This window comes from Mastigoproctus giganteus, chromosome 6 (assembly GCF_048544385.1).
Source record: "Mastigoproctus giganteus isolate SK-2022 chromosome 6, ASM4854438v1, whole genome shotgun sequence".
Classification (NCBI taxonomy): domain Eukaryota; kingdom Metazoa; phylum Arthropoda; class Arachnida; order Uropygi; family Thelyphonidae; genus Mastigoproctus; species Mastigoproctus giganteus.
Window position 1 is genome coordinate 66,766,376 of NC_143580.1, and position 19,707 is coordinate 66,786,082.

The 19,707-nt window shown below is 38.4% G+C and overlaps 1 protein-coding gene across 1 annotated transcript in view; it reads right to left on the minus strand.

The window, feature by feature from the left end:
- LOC150084389 (platelet-activating factor acetylhydrolase-like) overlaps positions 1-19,707 on the minus strand; it is a 171,032-nt gene that overhangs the window by 33,252 nt on the left and 118,073 nt on the right. Inside the window, exons 5-6 of the mRNA XM_090376026.1 lie at positions 14,058-14,263; positions 1,309-1,485 (exon numbers count right to left, since the gene is read on the minus strand). Coding sequence (XP_090232152.1) covers positions 1,309-1,485; positions 14,058-14,263 — 383 coding nt within the window. The remainder of the gene's footprint in view (positions 1-1,308; positions 1,486-14,057; positions 14,264-19,707) is intronic.

Here is a 19,707-nt window from a genome sequence, read left to right on the forward strand (position 1 = left end):
GTTGTCTCTGTGTCACGCGATTTTGAAAGAGCTGTTTTGCATAAAAAAAAAAAAAAGTTATATTAAACGATTTGTTTCTTTAAATAACATTTTTCTGTATTTTTTTTATTGGGATACACCAGTACCTTGGGAAACAACAATGTTACTTAAAATATGGGAAAGAATGCAGGGTTAAATGGAAAGCACCAAGTGTGCAGAGGTGTTGACATGATGCAGGCACCTATATCTGATAAATAACTACTTTTTTGTGCCTAACAGCATGGCACAATTGCTGCGGAACTATTTTGAAGTATTCTTTTTCACTGTTTGGCCATGCAGACATAATTCATAATGGACAATACCCTGTGAGTCAAAAAAATACAATAAGCATGACCATCACATTAATCAAGGTTGCTTTGCTTTTATCAGCCTTGGAGAAGACACAACCTTCCAATCAGCAGATTGAGCCTTTGTCTCCATGTCACTAAACCGACCAAGTACGCCCCTAACAATGCCACCAAATTCTAATCAACGGCTAAATTCTACTGCTTTCACATAAATCTCTTTTGGCCTTTTCAAATTCTAGTTTTCACCTTTTTTTTTAATATATATATATATATATATATATATATATATATATATATAGGTCTTGCCACTGAAATCGTCGGAAATTAGGTGGCGGAGCCTGCCAGAGTACTTAAATAATCTACTGGATGCCTGACCTGCCTCCTCATGGCAAAGTGTGGGCAACAGGTCCCAACAGGGGGCCCAATGGCTAAATGGTCAGAGAAACAACAGAATATAACACTACACAACAAACCACTCCCCACACACTTTTTAAATCTCTGGCCTCTGCAGAGTTCTGTATGCCACACGTACAAAGAATACAACGCGGAGATAGGGGAAACTCCTGGTGACGTCAGACAACTAACACACATCACACTTTACTTTAAATTAATATTAGTTGACACTCCAACTTAATTTTAATGGTATATACAACACAAACATTATGAAAATATACTTAGTCTAGCAGCAGTGGTACCCTAAATATGAAAATGATGGTGGCACCTCATTTGTCAGAATCAATTTTCAAGCCAAATTCAAAAAAAAGTGAAAACTTTTTTCAGTTTTTTTTTTAATTTGGTCACTGTACAGCAATACGAGACCTTTTACTAATAGGTTTTTTTTTTATTACCATTAATTAATTTTTTACTACGAAGAGATTTTTTTTTTTTGATTACCAAGAATTATTTTAAAAAATCCTCAGTCACATTAATTTATTTCAGTAATATATTCAAGCAATATTACAGCAAGGAAATGACTGCTTACTTTAGTGTGACAAATCTTCTTTCCACACTGGATTTTTCAAACATCTTCAGTGCTTTCAAGTTCCCCCTAGTTTGAAACTTTTCCATGTTTATTGACATCAAAGGTTGATTAAGCAGAGAAAACAATCTAGGTACCTCTTTTAGTGGAAGCATCCAAGGATCGAGTGCTACTCCAACCCTGGAAGAAAATACAAGCATTTTAAACCTGATATTCTGAGGTCATTTCATACTCATGCAACAGACAAGAGGAATAGAAATATATCCAAGATACTGGGGATGGACAAAATAATGGAAACACCTGATATGAGATTAGCAGTTTTTGCAATGGCTAAATGACATATCTATGAACATGCAGTGATGATTTTTTTTTTTTTTTTTTTTTGCAAGTAGCATTGTGAAGGAAAGATGATAAAAACTGATATTTAGGTGATTTAATAAAGTACAAGAAGAAAATAACTGACATGTCTGAATTCCAAAGAGGTCAAATTGTTGGTGCATGTTTAGCAGGAGTATTGATAACTAAAGTTGCTGATTTGTTTACTGTATCCAGAGCAACTGTATCAAAAGTAATCTCTGCATTTACCAAGTATGGAAAAACAAAATGTGATAGGATGAACTGTGGCAGAAAATCAAAGTTGACTGAAAGAGCCTGCTGGATACTGAAAAGGATTGTAGCCATGGGTGCCAGCAGGATATTTTGCAAGGTGGTGCAAAAAAAAAAAAAAAACTACAGCAGAATGTTGATTATCCAAACCTTCAATTATCTGAACCACCGCCTCCCCCAAAAAATTACAGTATCTACTTTTAGTGTACTGGTTGTTATGCTGAAATAGTCTTAATTTGTCATTACAGAAGTTAAAAATCAAATGGTGGCTTTAGCTACTGTGTGGACCCAGGACAGTCTCCCATGACCTTGATACATCATTGTCTGTTGTACTGTTGTCAGCATGGAAGTACGGTGGGAATGGCAGTTAGTTTTCACCCAGTCTGCTGCGAGCCACTGCAGTGTGAGGTTATTGCAGGTGTTTTGCTTCTAATCGCTCAATGTTCAAGTTTTTGTTCATGGCTATTTCGAAGTGAAATACTGTGTCATTTTGCTTTTTAATTTTAATACTGCTGCCCCTTTGTGTTAATAATGGCATCTACAGGCAAAATAAACTGCAGTGTGTTGTCAATAGAAGACAAGGTAGCAATTATTAATAGACTGGAAAAGGGAGAAACCGGTGTATCTCTTACTAAGATTTTTAATGTTGGTAAAGCAACCATATCTGACATAAAGAGCATAAAAAATTAAATTTTGAATTCTGCTACAAAATTAGCCAATGAAGATGGCTCTAAAAAAAAGGAAAACTATGAAAAAAGCTAGTAACGAGAAATCAGAAGATGCTGTTTATTTACAATTTCTACAAAAGAGAAGTCAAGGCAAACCTATTTCTGGACCTCCGTTATGCGAAAAAGTGTTACGATTGAATCAAAAATTTAAAAGGCAGTACAGGATGGCCAAAAAATTTCAAATCTCGCCAAGGTATAAGGGAGCTTGAAATTCAGGGAGAAGCTTTATCAGGTGATGTCCTGGAAGTAGATGCTTTTAAAGAGTCTTTTCTGAAAATGGCAGAGGAAGGTGTTTCCAATGATGAAATTTACAATGCAGATGAAACAGGTCTTAATTGGAAGTAACTCCCTCGTAAATCACTTGCATCACAACACAAAATGGCTACTCCTGGTTTCAAAGCTAACAAACAATGTGTTACAGTTATGTGTGGAAATGCAAGTGGACAGCATGTTTTACCATTGTTGGTGATTGGGAAATCCAAGATGCTTTAAAGGTGTAAAGTGCCTACCAGTACGATATAAAGGACCGAAAAATGCTTGGATGAATTTCAACATTTTTTTGGATTGGTTTAGCCAAGATTTTATTCTAAGTGTGAAGAGGCATCGAAAAAATGAGCATAAAGTCGGTAAAGTTTTGCTTATTATTGATAATGCGCCATCCCACCCTCCTCTTGAAAAACTGAATTCAATTGACAAGAACTTCATTGTCAGGTTTTTACCACCAAATGTTACAGGCCTGCTGCAGCCACTGTATCAAGGTGTTATAGAAAAACTAAAAAAGATGTACCAAAAACAAGTCTTGCGTCACTTGCTGCTACCACAGGGAGATGAAGAGAGCGTGGTTGAGTTTTCAAAGAAGCTCAACAATAACGATTGTTGCTACATGTTAGCAGGTGCCTAGAGCCAGTAGCGTAGCTACCCTTTTTTGGGTCTGGAGGCAAAGAACATGTTCGGGCCCCTACTTAATTAATGAAAATTGCAAAAAAGAGGAGAGAGCCAAAGACACCAGGCACCTAAAGGGCCCGGGCCCGGAGGCAGTTGCCTTGCCTGCCTACGTGGTAGATATGCCACTGCCTAGAATATGTTGTCAGAGAGAAATTGCCTGGAACCTGTTGTCGGATAGAAATCTGAAAAAGGCATGCAGAAACTTTGGGGTGCTGCCGAAGAGACGTGCAAGATTTGAATGAAGACATAAGTGAAATAAAGGGACCCAGCATCCCTTTATTTCAAGGTTAGACAGTGAACTGAAGAAGAAATTGTTGCATTAGTCCAGGATGAAGAATGTACTAACTTTAACCAAGGTGATTCTGATGACGAAGAAGACAAAGCAGACCCAGGAGGCCTTCACTGGCTATAAACTGCAATGGCATGGTGTGAGCAACAGTCTAAATGCAGTTCTACAGAGATACTGCTATTAAAGAGGATGAGAGAGCCTGCCACGAAAAAAATACAATCTCGCATGGTCGAAAGAAAAATTCAAGATTACATTTTTAAAAAATAAACCTTCCCAAGATTTATTATACTCTTATTTGTGTGCAGTTACATGTGTTTGTTTATGTAAAAAAAAGTGTGATTTATAGTTGAAACAGTTTTGTTATTTGGTTTTTTTTAGGAGCATTAGCAACTAAGGCCATATTGCTCCTGGATATGCGGTGGTCATTCCCTGACCTTTCCGCATTCTCCGTATTTGGTGGTGACGGGCTCGAACCCCGGTCTAATCAAGAAGTGTGTGCTATGCACTGCTGCTCCTTCCCACCTGGCTATGGAGGCGCAGTTGAAATAGTGTAAAAAATTAGGTAACTTCAAAATAAATGTAATATATAATATACATTGTTTCTTCAAAACGTTTTGGCTATTATTTACAAACCATTTCCTAAATCAATACTTCATATTTCAAAATACAATAGTAATAACCTTGTGTACAATAATTTAATTGTAGGTCTAATTACACTTTGTTTCATATAAACTGGGCATTCCCATGTATGTTTGATTATCCGAAACAACCTTGGTCCCAATTAGTTCGGATAATCAATGTTCTACTGTATTACATTGGGGTCACCCAGTAAGTTATTATGTATATCCATTTGTATTGTGTCTGTAAATTGCATGTGCTCTCTGGTCAATTTGCCTGTTTCTTGGACGAAAAAACCTGTTTCTTGGGGAAAAAACCTTGCCAACTATGCCTGAGACCGACTAACTCTGCCAGGGAGTGAAAAATGCCAATAAAAGTTCTTCATGTCATTATTATTATTATTATTATTATTATTATTATTATTATTATTAGCCATATGGTGCAAGGAAACCTGAGGCTTATGCTGCACCAGCAAAAAAAAAATTTCCAAGTTACCCTGAGAGAGAGAGAGAAATCACCAAGAATGAGAAGAATGGTGATATCCAGCTCAGGACCCTGTCATTGACAGGATTCGAACCCAGGCCTTTTCCACTTGGTGTGGGGAGGATGTTGATGATACCACTGTGCTACCAGTGCAGACTGAAGGTGGTGCATGTGGGAATAAATTTTGTGTTCACTAAATTTTTGAATATATGCAATATCTTAATTAAGTCAAGTTTGATTGATTTATGTATACAGCCAAGCCAACGTTTCATGATCGGTGAGAGAAAGTACTGCACAGACTGTGAGTGCACTTGGGCAGAGTGAAAAAGAAAAGGGTGCCAAATTTCGTCATTGGCAATGAAGACTTTATAAATGCAACTATATCAAACTATATTTGCAGAGAAGCTGAGAAGAATGCAATTTTGTACAGCAGATTTATTTGGATTTGTATCATCAATATCTTATTTAAAGATATTGATGAAAATTAACGGTGTCTAATTCTGTTTTGCAAGAGTTATTTTAATTTGTTTTTTTTTTTGTAGAATTTGTATTGTTTTAATGTTTCAATAAATTAATGAAAATATTAAAAATTGTATATTACTTAAACATCCAAAGGTGGTCGAAGGTGGTCACGACTTTGCACCATGCTGCCAGTGCCCATGATTGTAGCCCAAAAACATAAAATTCCTGCCTGAAAAATTAACTGCTCAATTTAATGTGAGTCTCAGCAATCCAGTTTCTAGCAATTCATAAAGCTGAAATTTATAGCAAAGCCACTTGTTACTGATTGTAATGCTATAAAGAAGATGCAATAGTGGAAGGTTTCTGGTTTTTGTTGGAAACATCAAGTTTCCAACAAAAACTGGAAACTTGATGTTTGAAAACATGTCATATTTTCCTATGAATCATGATTCACACTTTTACCAACATCAGGAAGAGTTTATATTTGGCAAATGCTAAAGGAAGTGCATCATCCTAACTGTCTTGTGCCAACCATCAAACATGGAGGAGAATCAACAATGGTTTGGGCAGCAATATCTTGGCATTCTTTAGGTCTTATCATCACCCTGAATTGGAGAATTACTACCACTGATTACCTTGATTTTCTAAGTGGCTACATTCATCTCATGTTCCAAACATTGTTTCTCACAAGCGATGCCATGTTTCAAGATGATAATGCTCCAATATACACAGCCAGATGAGTCCAACCTTGGTTTGAAGAGCATAAAACTGCGGCTAAGCATCTCCCAAGGCCTGCATAATCACCAGAATTACACATTATTGGTCCTCTGTGAGCATATTTGGATAGGAGAGTGAGAAGCAGATTTCCTCCACTTAAGGAGTTTAAAACATACCGACATGAAAAATGGTCCTCTTAAAACAGTTTCTAGGGCAAGTGCCCATTTCTCAGTGACTCAAATTCTTCTCGTAATGCATCAAGTTCAAATCTCAGATCAATACACTTATTACATTGAGTGCAAAGAAAAGAATTGCAAGCTGAACTTGGTTTATCTACTAGACCGCCCCTAGAATACATGCCACAGGCTATACAATTAACAAACTCGTGACTCACACCAGATGTGCCTGCAGGTATTTCCATCTGGGTCATGATGGAAATGCCTGCAGGCTTGGACTTTGTATTGTAAGTTGATCTTGTACAACCATTGTTTAGATAAAATTCGAACTTAAGAAAATTACAAAATTTAAATTTACAATATATTACAGAATTTAAATTAACAAAGTATTACAAAAATTAAATTGTACACCAAAACTTTAACCACTAGTGAAGTTAAAATTAAGTTACTGAAATTACCAGAAGGGATTTAAATTTGCAGAAATACTTTAGAAAAGTTAGGGATTAATTTCTATAATAATATGTAAATTTAATTTCGCAAAATTACTGAAATAAGATTTACAAAATTATTGAAATAAGATTTAAAAAATTACAGAAATAAGATTTAAATAAATTTTAAACAAATTTTTTTACCAGACATCTGATATTAATCCCCTTCAATTATTACACCAGAGCCATAAAACATGTCTACTCTCTTTTACTGCCTACAATAGAATCCTCATTGAAATTTCTAAGCACAACAATACTATTTAGATCTAAGTGCCCCAAAGTTATCAATACGTTTAACATGTTTAACTGCATCATGGAGTTTTTAAACTGCTTGGAAAGGCACCTGACTTTAGGACAACTTTCTTCCAATTTGACGGAAGAAAGATTGTATATTTCTGTCAAGTAACCTTCGTTCATAGCTGACCAATTCAGCCACAGTGAGAAGAAAGCCGAAAAATGTCTCTACTCTACCCAATCCAGATTGACTAACTCAGTCCTATAGTTTTCAATCTCAGGTCAAAAAAAAGGTTGTGAGAAAAGCACACAGCAAAAATGTTAAAATTTAAATTTTGGATTTAAAAATTCTTAAACTTTCGGTAGCAAACCTAATAGAATCACTGATATGTAGAAAATAAGGCTATTCTCACCAATATAATAATGTTCCATAGCTCTTACAGCATGAGGCTTTGCTCTATATTTTTTTGAGGTTTTTAATCCCTGTACCATCTCACAGTCATATATTATGGATATATCTCAACTCAGTAACTAAGTTGGATTTGCATTAGCAACACCTCTAATACCTCATAGGGCTACCATTTGTCCATAATACAGCCTGTACATGTTTTGGCATAGACTTCAGAGGGTGTTGCAGAGTGTTTTGTGGTAATGCTACCCATGCATTGCACAATGTCTCCAGATGCCTGCATATTGTCAGATGAATGGTCATAGCACCCACGTTCTTTTCCAGTAGATCCAAAATATTTTCAACTGGGTTAAGATCAGGGAAGTTGGGCAGTCATGAGCAGATAGAAAACTTATTGTCAAGCTCCTGAAACTACTCAGAAACCTGCCAGACCTTGTAGCATGGCATGCTGTGTTGTTGATAGATGCCAGAGTTGTCTGGATACACTGTCAGGCACAAAAGCAAGCCCCAAACAATAAAATCACCACCTCTAGCCTGCTGAACACCAATAGCACATCTAAATGCAGATATGCCCATTAGCATTGTAGAGTTGGAAATAGGATTCATCAGGCCAGGCAATAGATTTCCACATGCAAGTGGTGCTTACATGCCAGTGGCTGTCAACTGTTATAGCCTAAACAAGCTAATGTCGGTTCATAGTCCATGTGGACACAGCCATAAAAATGGCAACCAAACTGAAATATCTAGAGGTAATTTCTGACAATAAACCATCATTCTATCCCATCTCAATTACTTGGCAAAAAAGATACACAATTATGCAGGAATGGTAATTTGCATCAGTCATTCAGACTGGGACCTCAAAAAGAAAACACTATCTCTCATGTACATAGCAGTCTTTCTGCCTGTGATAATCTATGGTGCTGGTATCTGGTTCCCCAGAACAGCCATAGTTAGGAACAAACTAAAAATAGATAGTATCCAAAGAATTTTACTCCTAATTATCACCAGAGCACCCTTGCCCTACAAGCAATGGCTGACACCCTGCTGCTGGATCTAGATTTTCAAATGCAGATTGTATTACCGATTGTAAAGGCATATAACCACAGGCTTTATGGGTAACACCTTCAATTTTGAGAACCCTGTTAAGCAGGAAAGAAAGCAAACAGCCACGCAGTTACATCAAAAGTGCTAAGACGATAGGGACCAGATAACTACGGGGGGAACAATCAAACGGTTTAACCCCAGGTTGGGCTGGTATGCTCTAAACTTCTGACCTAGTATGCTCTGGGAATGTACACAACATTTTTCCTGACTGGTCAAGGCTCTTCCAGGTCTAAACCGTTTGGTCTTGGAATAGCTGATAACCCCTACTGCACATGCAGTGCCAATGAGAACTGGAGTTGTGTATTTTATGACTGCCCTCTCTATAATACCTATAGAAAAATATTTATCAGCAGGATTGCATGTCCCTTACCAAGATATTATGAGCACCTTTTCATAACAGAAGAACCATTTTACAAAGCAGTGTTTGAAGCATGCAGGGCTGCATCAGGTACTAAACAGATATGAGACAATAGCGATATCTACAGCAGCAAGTTAAACTCTAGATGTGATTCTATTGAAATAGACACATCAACATCTAAACTGACTTACAGAGTGCTATCTACATGAATGGAATATGCTTGCCCTAAGTGAGTTAAGATGAATGACTATGTATGTATTTGAGTTCTGGGTGCATGTGTGGGTGTGTGAATATATGTGAGTTCTGGGTGTATGATGGAGCTGGGCAAATGTATGCATGTGTGCACAAGTGTTTGAATGGATGAATACCACAGTTGTGAAAAATGAGCCAATGAAAGAAATGTACACAAGGAAGTATGTAAGATGAATGTATATTAGTATGGGTGAATGTGTATGTCAGTGATAATTTCTGTAGGTTTGACATGCTTGATGTTGAATGTATTTGTGTATCAGTATGCTGGTGATATGAATGGATGGATGTAAATGTGCCAAACCTTGCCATGACCAGGACAACTAAATTTAAGTCTAAAAATTCCCAACAAGAAATTAAGCCAGCATAATAGGTAGAACAAGTTTAAAATCCAAAGGCAGCTTGTACTGACCCTAGGGAGGTGATTACCCCTCCCCCATTGGAGGCCCTTTCAGAAGTTGGAGCCAAAAATAACTCCTCCTGACAGTCTTGAATCTGGCTGGGAGGAGGAAAAAACATTTTTGGTAGGAAAATTGGAAATTTCTAAACATAAGAAGCAAAATTAGTTCTACAAAGGGTAACAGGCTATGAGGAACCTAATGGTGCCCCTCAAAGGCCTGTAGGTTTAATATTTGAAAAAGTATTCAAAAGTAACTTGCTAATTCCACCCATAGACTTAACGTGGAGGGGCAGATTCCCCCTTTTAGCTTAAAACATGATGAGAAGACCATGGGAACCTGCTGAAAATTACTGCAAAGGGTTAACTTCACCAACCAATTAAGATGGAATCGTGAAAATTAAAGTAAAACCTTCCACTCTTCCACTTCTTGTTCCATATTAACCTATGGTAACTTGTGAGGGTTACACCGCTGGTCAAGTTTGTAATGAGAAGAGTATCAGAACAGAGTGAAAATTATAGGAGAGGGACAAATTTGGTCATAGATTAACCCGACACTGTCAAAATTAGGGGCTCTATCTCCCACTCTCCCAATTCATAGTAAGACCATAGTAATCTATAAAACTCTCCAGAAAAAACCATAGATTACTATGGTTTTTCTAGAGGAATGTCCTTGTCTAGTTTGGGATGAGGGGAACCGGGGAATAGGTTGAAAATTATATGGTTGTTCTTATCATATATCAACTTTCACCCCCGACAGCATGCCATATTCAAATTAAGGTCCGATCTTTCTCTCCTCCACTTCTGGGTACCTACTTCCAGTTCTCATACAAACTTGTTGCACCTGTGGCAGATAAAGAGCGACAATCTTCATTAGGGCAAGCATGTATATGTGTGTGAATTAAGTGTGAGAAGGGGACTTCACACAGGATGAAACATCTGCCTCACCCATGGGAATCCCCATGTATGGCTGACCGATTTGGCTGGGGATGAACATAACCTGCATACAAAAAAAAAGTGTTTGGAGCGCTGTTACAAGTGAAATTGACTGTGTGAGCGAACGAGAATGTCCAAACTAATTATTATGAAGGTGCACTCCTAAATATGGGTTGATAATAAAAAACATCTGAAAACATTATGACTGCAAGTTAAGATTTGTAATTGTAGAATGAATGGGTCATGTGTGTTAACTGTGCGATGACCAAATAGATACTATGTGATCTGTTTAATAATAAAAAAAAACATTTGTGTGTGCTGTTCACATTCAGGGTGCTGTGATCCCATCTGAGTGCAGGTTTGAGTGAAACTGGGCAAATGAGGAGTGAATGTTAACTTTTCTGTCCTTTCATTCTATGTACCCTGCATATACACATCAGAAAGAAAAAAAGTCTTGTGTACTTATAAGTGTGATAAGGTGTGTATGCCTTGTTTTGCTGATAGGCACCACCCCCAAACACGACTGCAATTGAGGGATGCAATCAACCTGGAAGAGTGCCCCACTGCCTGTGCTGACAACCATGCTGATTTCTCTTCTGAGGCACCTCTGTAGCCAGGTGGGAAGGAGCAGCAGTGCATAGCACACGCTTCTTGATTAGACCGGGGATCGAGCCCATCACCACCAAATACGGAGAATGCGGAAAGGTCAGGGAATGACCACCGCATATCCTGGAACAATATGGCCTTAGTTGCTAATGCTCCTAAAAAAAAAACCAAATAACAAATAAATAACATTTCTTCTGAGGCAGCATGGTGTGGGATGCTGCCAATGGTTGTAAATGGTCTGACCAGTGTGGGAATGTCAGATTCTTCTGACTTTCACTCAGCCTGATGGCGACACAATAAATAAACTTTCTGTTTATATAAATTTTCTGTTTACACAGTCAGAGCAGTTCACAAGACAGAGAAAGAATACAAGAAACAGCACTGTATTTAGCAGTCCACCATCTTAGCCCTCACCTATCCCCCAAACCTGAACTGTTACCCACACTCCTTTCCAATTAAAACTTAAGGTTTTATTTTATTTTATTTATGTCTTCTTTTTTTTTTTTTTTTTTTTTTTTTTTTGGGCCTTTCTAGTAAATTCAGGTGATGTAAGAGATTGCCCTGCCAGTGCTCCTACCTACTGCCCCCCCCCCACACACAATTCTAGATGTCAACTGCTTAATGGGCCCCTAGGATTAGTGGCCATGAACACTCCCCAACTCACAACATCTATAGTTTGTATTGTGTCACCAAGTCACAATACAAACTACAGATGGTGTATTGTGTCACAAAGTCACAATGTGGAGTTGGGGAGAACCCCTGGTGGTGCCACATGACCTATAACACTATAGTCCATATAGACACTGGTCTTTCTATTCCTATGGTGTACTGGGTGGTTACCTGGGCCACTATGCTACATTGCTTCTGTGTTATGTGATGTGACACATGACAGTTACCAGGGTAGACTTGTGATAGTACAGAATGGGAGCAATTAACCATGTTGGCTGTTTTTGAGATACTGGCACCTAAATGTTTTGTTCCCACAATCATTCCACGTTAAAAGTCAAAATGATCTCACTGTTCACAAACTACAATACTATATCAGCCATTCATGACTTTGGGCATTCACCAGCACCACAGCCGACCGGGCTAGCCGGGTGGGTAAAGTGCCTGCCTGGCAACCCAAAGGTCGCGGGTTCGATTCCCGCCTCGGGCTTGGATCAAAGTACTGCAAAAACCTTGGGAGGTGCATTATGGCCACAGAAGCCTATGCGCCAACAACTACCAAAAAAAAAAAAAAAAAACCAGCACCACAGACCAGTCCATTCCTACACAAGGGGTGTGTTGCTAATGCAAAACCAATTCAGTGTATGTGTGTAATTAAGTGTGAGAATGTCTAAGGCAAAAGACTTAGGTGATTTTCAGTATAACATATATATGACAAGGTAGTTGGCCTTTATGTATGACCATCTTGGAAGTATTAAGATTGATCTAATAACCAAACAGCATTCGGTGATGGTAATCCTGTAGTCGGAAACTGCTTGTTGATGTGAGAGGAAAATGGAGGCTGACAAGACTTGTACAACAGAAGGGCTGCAGTCAAATAACAACCCAGTAAAACAGTAGTGATCAAAGAGCCATTTCAGAATGCATAACTCACTGTACCTTGTCACACATGGGTATCACAGCCAATGACCAAACCAGGTGTCACTCCTGTCAGCAAAAAAAAAAAAGAAATTAATGTACCAGTGGCTCTGAAAAATCTGTTCCTGCTGTTTCCCTCTGATGGAAAGATCAGAATATGGAAAAAACAGCATGAGTCTGTAGACCTATTCTGTGAGGTGTTGACAATGCAAGATAGTGGTAGCAATATAATGGTGTGGAGGAGTTTTTTTGTATTGCAAATTGTGCCCCCCTTGATACCAGTGAAACATTTGGTTGCTACAGGTTATCTGGAAATTGTTTCAGACCAGGTGTATTCCTTCATGGCTACAGCATGTCCATCTGCAAATGGGTTCTTTCTAACAATATAATGTGCCATGTCACAAGGTCAGAAATGTACAAAACTACTACTTCCAGGAATACAAGAGCAAATTCAGCCTACCAAAGTGGCCTCTGCAGTCGCCAGGTCTCATTCCAATTAAACACTTATGGGATGATGTGGAACAGGCTCTTTGGAGTTGAGATCTGCAACTATCTCAACTATCTTGGGCATAAATTCAAATTAAGAAAGGACAGATGTAGAATAGATGTGCGGAAATTTGCCTTTAGCCAGCGGGTGGTTAATTGCTGGGACAAACTTCCGTCTGTCGTTGTGGAAGTTGATAGGTTGAATAAATTTAAGAAGGAACTGGACAGACATTTGGAGGGAATGGTGTGATTTTTTTTTTTTTTTTTGGCTGATGCTGCATAAGCTCATACATTTGCTTTCTTGCATCACATGCCACTACTACTACTACAACTGTGGGACACAACTGAGTCAATGTGTACTGGCATTCCCCATGACATGCTTTCTACACTTTGTTAAATCTACAATGTAATGAAACCAGGGACTATTTGAAAGACTAAAGAGGACTTTACTATAACATAGGTGCACCAATAAAGTGACCATTTAGTGTATATTAGTGTAATATACTTAGTGCTGGCACACAACAGACAATATGTATTATTTTTTTGTTACTCTTAAATAGTTTTTTTTTTGTTACTCTTAAATAGTTTTTTTTTGTTGTTCTTTATGCTTCATAATGACTAATAAGCCATTTCTCAATTATGTGGCCTTTGTGTTCCCATGTCTCCATTAGCAACCATATTTAATATCAGGCAGAAGCTGTTTAAAAAGTTATTTTCTAATTTTCCTGTTTGGAGTTGGTTAGGCATAAGATTCACTTAGAAACGAATATTAAAAAAAGATGTGGATTAAAATATAAATTATGGATATCCCAAATGAATCGTGATCCTTAATATCTTTTCATAATTTAAAATGTTAGCCAACTTGGTTCAAAAATACCTGAATCTCTGTTCTATACAAAGAGAGAAGATAGTAGTGGCACCACCAAATGAATGACCTATGATTGCAGCCTTCTGAAGATCCATCATTCCCTTGAATTGTAAAGGAAGAAAAAAAGGGTCTAGGACATTTTTAATGTTGCAGCCTTTATTGAGGAAGTCAAGCATATCCAGAGCACAAACACACTCTTTAGCTCGAAAACGGACCTAAATAAAGATATCATAAAGTTCATTATTTTATGTTCAAAACATTAAATGTATCATTATAAAATTTAATTCTATTTTAAAATGAACTTGTCAATATACAGAGCATTTATAACCAGAACCACTTTTTTAAATTTATAATTGTCCTCTATTCTGAATTTACAATTGACCTCTATTCTGAATTTACACTTGACCTTTATTCTGAAATTTATTTTTATCAAATGTACTATTATCATCTCCTTTGTATGCCTCCGTGGTATGGTTCAGCTTTTTTTTTAACATTATTAGCCACGTGGTAGATGACTTTCATCAACCGGTGAAATACCACCACTTTGCTTATTGGAGGCTTGAAGTGGTGAAACCTACGTTTAGTCTCTAGAGCAAAGTTTCCGGCATCCCCCCCCACCCCCAATACTTCTCCTTCAACCCATGCACAGTACTAAGTACTATAGGTTTTGATACCTTTCGTGTTTGGGGGTTCATAAAAAAAAAAAAAAAAAACATCTCTCTCAAATCATCCATTTTCTGCAACAGTAATTGTGATCTCAACCTTTATTTTCTAATTTTTTAAATAATAATGAATACATCAAGGCTCTATTCTATCACTTATTCTTATGATCACACCTGTTTACCACAGAATTACTGGCACTCATCACAGTACCATAAGAAATGCATGCCAGTGGGGAAGCTAGGTTTTTAGTAAAAATTCTCTTCAGTCTCATTAAGAACCTAATACATTACTTTTCACTCAACATATGGTTTTTGAACTTCGAGTAATCACTAGTAATATTATTTCTAAGAAGATACATCATTTATATGTTGCATCTTCCTAGTAACTATTGTATTCATTACTTTAATTTTCAAGTAACCTAAGGTATAACCTACCCTAATAGTCAGATTACTTCAGATTATATATTTACTTTTAAATTCATGCAAGAAAAATCTTTTGTATTTTAAGAGACATTTATGTTTCTTTACTTGTTACAAATGCAACTAGGTGCCTCTGTAGCCAGGTGGGAAGGAGCAGCAGTGTGTAGCACACGCTGCTCCTTCCCACGGGCTCGAACCCATTAGACCAGGGTTCGAGCCCGTCACCACCAAATACGGAGGATGCGGAAAGGTCAGGGAATGACCACCGCATATTCCCGGAGCAATATGGCCTTAGTTGCTAATGCTCCTAAAAACCAAATAATAACAACAACAACAAATGCAACTCACTTCTTTAACTTGTTTAGGATCAAAAATTACCCATATGTATTATACCTTTCTGGCACAACTCCCTTCCTGTTTCAGCTCACTATGATTTTCCATACCCTGCAAGGATATTTTGAAATCTGCATCATCAGCAATGAAATAATTTTTTCTGTGGTCAGTGAAAAATGTCCCAAGTTGCCAGTGGAGAAAAATGAAGTCAAATGTTATAATGATATAATTTACAGCTTTTCCCAACAAAATCATTACTTCACTTTAACAGCAGCCAATCGGGCAAGAAACCTTTGAAAAAAAAAACAGTCAATTATCTATTTATAACCATAGTTCTACCGTAAGGAAAGTGTTCTCCAGATAGCAGTAACTGTGTTTGTGATATAATTTGGCTACTTGTGCTAATGTTTACATGAACTTGATCTACATGTTGTCACGAAAAAAGTCAGCAGTAAAAGAAATCACCTATATCTGCAATAAGGCCTCTGAGGTTGGGATTATTCATACTACCAATTTTAAACACACACACCAACCGTTTATGACTGGTTGAATAATGAAATAAAATAAAATGATAGAAAAGACTGTAAAATAATATTTACAAAAAACTTTTAATCATTTACAAAAAACTAAACTATAACAAAAGTAAAATAAGTAAATAAGTTAAAATGCATTAAAATATAAATATAAAAGCGATAAAAAGACGATAAAAAACACTAGAGCTTTCGGAGGTGTCTTCCTCCTTCCTCAGTAATAGTGAGACTTAAATGACACATCCTTAAATACCAGGTTCACGGCACACGTGGATGACCAGGCGCATACTCAGCATTCCTTTCACTTGTACCGGAACCGGAAGTGGACTGGACACGTGGAAAATTAAAACGTTTGTCTCTTGTCAAAACCACCGCCTCAAAAAGGGGGTGAAGCCTAACTCCCCTGTCTCTGTTTATACTATTGTTACCAGAGGATCCAATCCACAGACTTTCCAGCCACTTGCGGTCCCAGAATCTATGCGCCCGGTCAAGGATGACAGCATTGTAGGGGGAGATCTGGTGTTGTTTTTCCCAATAGTGCTCGGCAGTGGCGGATTTATTGAGCTCTGCGGTCCGTATCGCTCGTGAATGTTCTCCCAGACGGTCCTTGAGACGCCGTCCTGTCTTCCCCACGTAACATTCCCCACAATCCGGGCATGTGATCTCATACACGACCCCACTACTAGAATCCCTAGTAATGGGGTCTTTGACCTGTGACACTACTGTGTGCAACCTCCGGCCCGGAAGCTGCACACAGCGTGTCTGAAAGTCGCGAAGCATCCTCGCAATGCGATCTGACAGGCCCGGATAGTAGGGAACATACACTGTGGTAAGCGGTACAGGCGGAACTACCCGATTGGGCTCTTCCTCTCTGTTGTATTCATCAATGACCCTCTGGGGGTAACCGCACCTCATAAGATCCGTCGTGATTTGCCTAATTTCCTTCTCCCCCTCCTCAGGGGTACTGCAATGCGTTCTCACCCTACCCAAAAGTGCTCTGGCCACACTATTTTTATGTTGGACAGTCTGTGCCATCCTATAATGTGTGTACTGGTCCCTACACATTGGTTTCCTATAAACCTTAGTTCTAAGTCTGGGGCCTTCCCTATATACCATTATGTCCAGAAATGGGAGGGTACCATCTATTTCTACCTCCGAGGTGAATTTTATGAAGGGGGAGAAACCATTGAAAAACGAGACCACATCTTCCTCTCTCCCCTTCCTTACAATAGTAAGCGTGTCATCAACATATCGTTTCCACTTACGCATAGGGAACTCCAATCTTGCGAAAACCCTATTCTCAAATTCCTCCATAGCCAGATTTGCAACAATGGCGCTGATTGGAGAACCCATGGCTGTACCGTGAACCTGTTTATACATCACTCCTTGGAAAACCAAGGTTGTACTAGAAAGACATAATTCAACAGCACCACATATATCTTCATGTTTAGGTGGGATCTAGCACTTAAAGTATTATCATTTTGTAAAGCCAACCTTACACATTCTACCCCATGTACTATGGGGATACAAGTGGTATGGGGATGAAGATGTAGAAGTAGTGCAGGCAGACCACGTTCGACGCGAACTACCGCCATGGAAGAAAGTGTGTTGAATGCCGTCCAGAATAATCCTACTACCAGCACACGTGCCGTTACCTCTGCCTTAGGAGTGTCTCGTTGCAGTGTACAGCATGTCTGGCACGACGATTCCTTTCACCCCTTTCATCTCCAAAGGGTTCAGTTACTGCTCCCCCAAGATCATCCTGCACGTGTGGCTTTTGCGCAGTGGTTTCTCCAAGAAAGTGTTCAAGACTTGAATTTTCCAGCCTATGTTTTGTTCACAGATGAGGCTTATTTCACTCAGGAAGGCTTATTCAATCAGCACAATGCTCATGTGTGGGCTCACGACAACCCACATGGTGTGCACCCCCCATGCAGCTCAACATCGCTTTGCAATAAATGTGTGGGCAGGTATGGTCGGTGACTGCTTAGTCGGCCCATACCTGTTACCATCCCGCATGAACTCCGCTAAATATCGGATCTTTCTTGAACAAGTTCTACCAGGGTTACTCGACGATGTTCCAGCAAATGTGAGACGCAACATTTGGTTTCAACATGACGGGGCGCCTGCCCATTATGGAAGGCGTGTTCGTGACCATTTGAACAGGCGTTTTGGGTGTCGATGGATTGGCCGTGGTGGACCCGTTGACTGGCCCCCCCCATGCTCACCTGATTTATCGAGCCTTGATTTCTTTCTGTGGGGGACCCTCAAATCTATCGTGTATGAATCGCCTGTGGAGACGGAAATGGATCTCATGACGAGACTCGTCTGCGCTGCTGCTACTGTCAAAGGAACTCCAGGTGTGTTCGACTGTGTCCACCAATCCATGCTGCGTCGGTGTCGCGCATGCATCTTGTCTCATGGTGGAACCTTCGAGCATCTGTTGTAACATCATAAAATGCATCCATCTCGTACTCCATTGTTAATATTGTGTCAAATAAATGTTTGCCACTAATTATTGTCTTGTGTCATTTCTGATTCTTGTCCCTCTGCTACTACTTTCCTGTGACGTTTCCAGTTATGGGTTCTTACGCGATTCGCATTCCTCTAGATCAGGGGTGGGCAACAGCCGGCCCGCGGGCCGGATGTGGCCCGCGACGATGTTGAATCCGGCCCCCTCGGTAAATGCATAAATATAGAAAATCCATACCTGACTACACTCGCCGTAAACGTTCGGCTTAATTCGGTTCAATCGGGAATCGCGGCCAGTACAACAGTAACCAAGTGATTCTACACAGCGTCAAAGAGTTATTTCCTAATTATTATTGTAGCATCGATCGAACAAAGTTCCTTTGGGTTTGACTTCTTATTGAAAAAAATAATATTGGTGCGAGATATTTTATGTTTTATGCCTTTTCTAATTATTACAATTTTTAATTTAATACAATTTATAGCCCATAAAATGAGCCAATTAAAAAAAAAAGAAAAATTGATGCCGAATGCCGCATTTTCAATGATAATTGGACATTCAGATATTTTTTTTAAAAATACAGGCATACCTCGAATAACGAATAGGATGCATTCCACGAAATTACTTCGTTAAGCGAAACTTCGTTTTCAGAGGTAAAAATACTATGGCCAGAATAGGGATACGTTCCTACGTAAAGAAAATGAAAAGCTTTTTTTTGGAACAAAGAAAAGTTTTATTAAATAAACAGTCAACTTACATACAAAGTGAAATCACATTTTAAAATATGAGTCTAAAGTTGATTGCTTATGCTTTTTTTCTCTTTCATTTAACAATTGCCTATACGGAGTTATTGCATTTAACACTGATCGCTTAACAATAACTCTTCTTCCTAAATCAGGATCATTTTCACTAAAAAAATTTAAAACATTTTCAATGTCATTTAAGCACCTTTTTAAATCTTTGGTTGTTAACACTTTTTCGGCAGGAACTTCTTTAACTTCGTCTTCATTATCTTCGTCTTCGTTGTTAACAAGGTTTTCTAAATCTTCCACTGAAAAACCATCATCTTCTGCATTCAATAAATTTCTAACATCCTCTTCATCGACATTTTCGAAACCTATTGATTGAGTCATCTGGATAACTTCATTTCTAATTTCTTGGATGTTATTTTCTTCTTCTAGTACAACTTCTGGCCATATTTTGCGCCAAACTCCATTTAAGCATTTCTTAGTGACTTCTTTCCA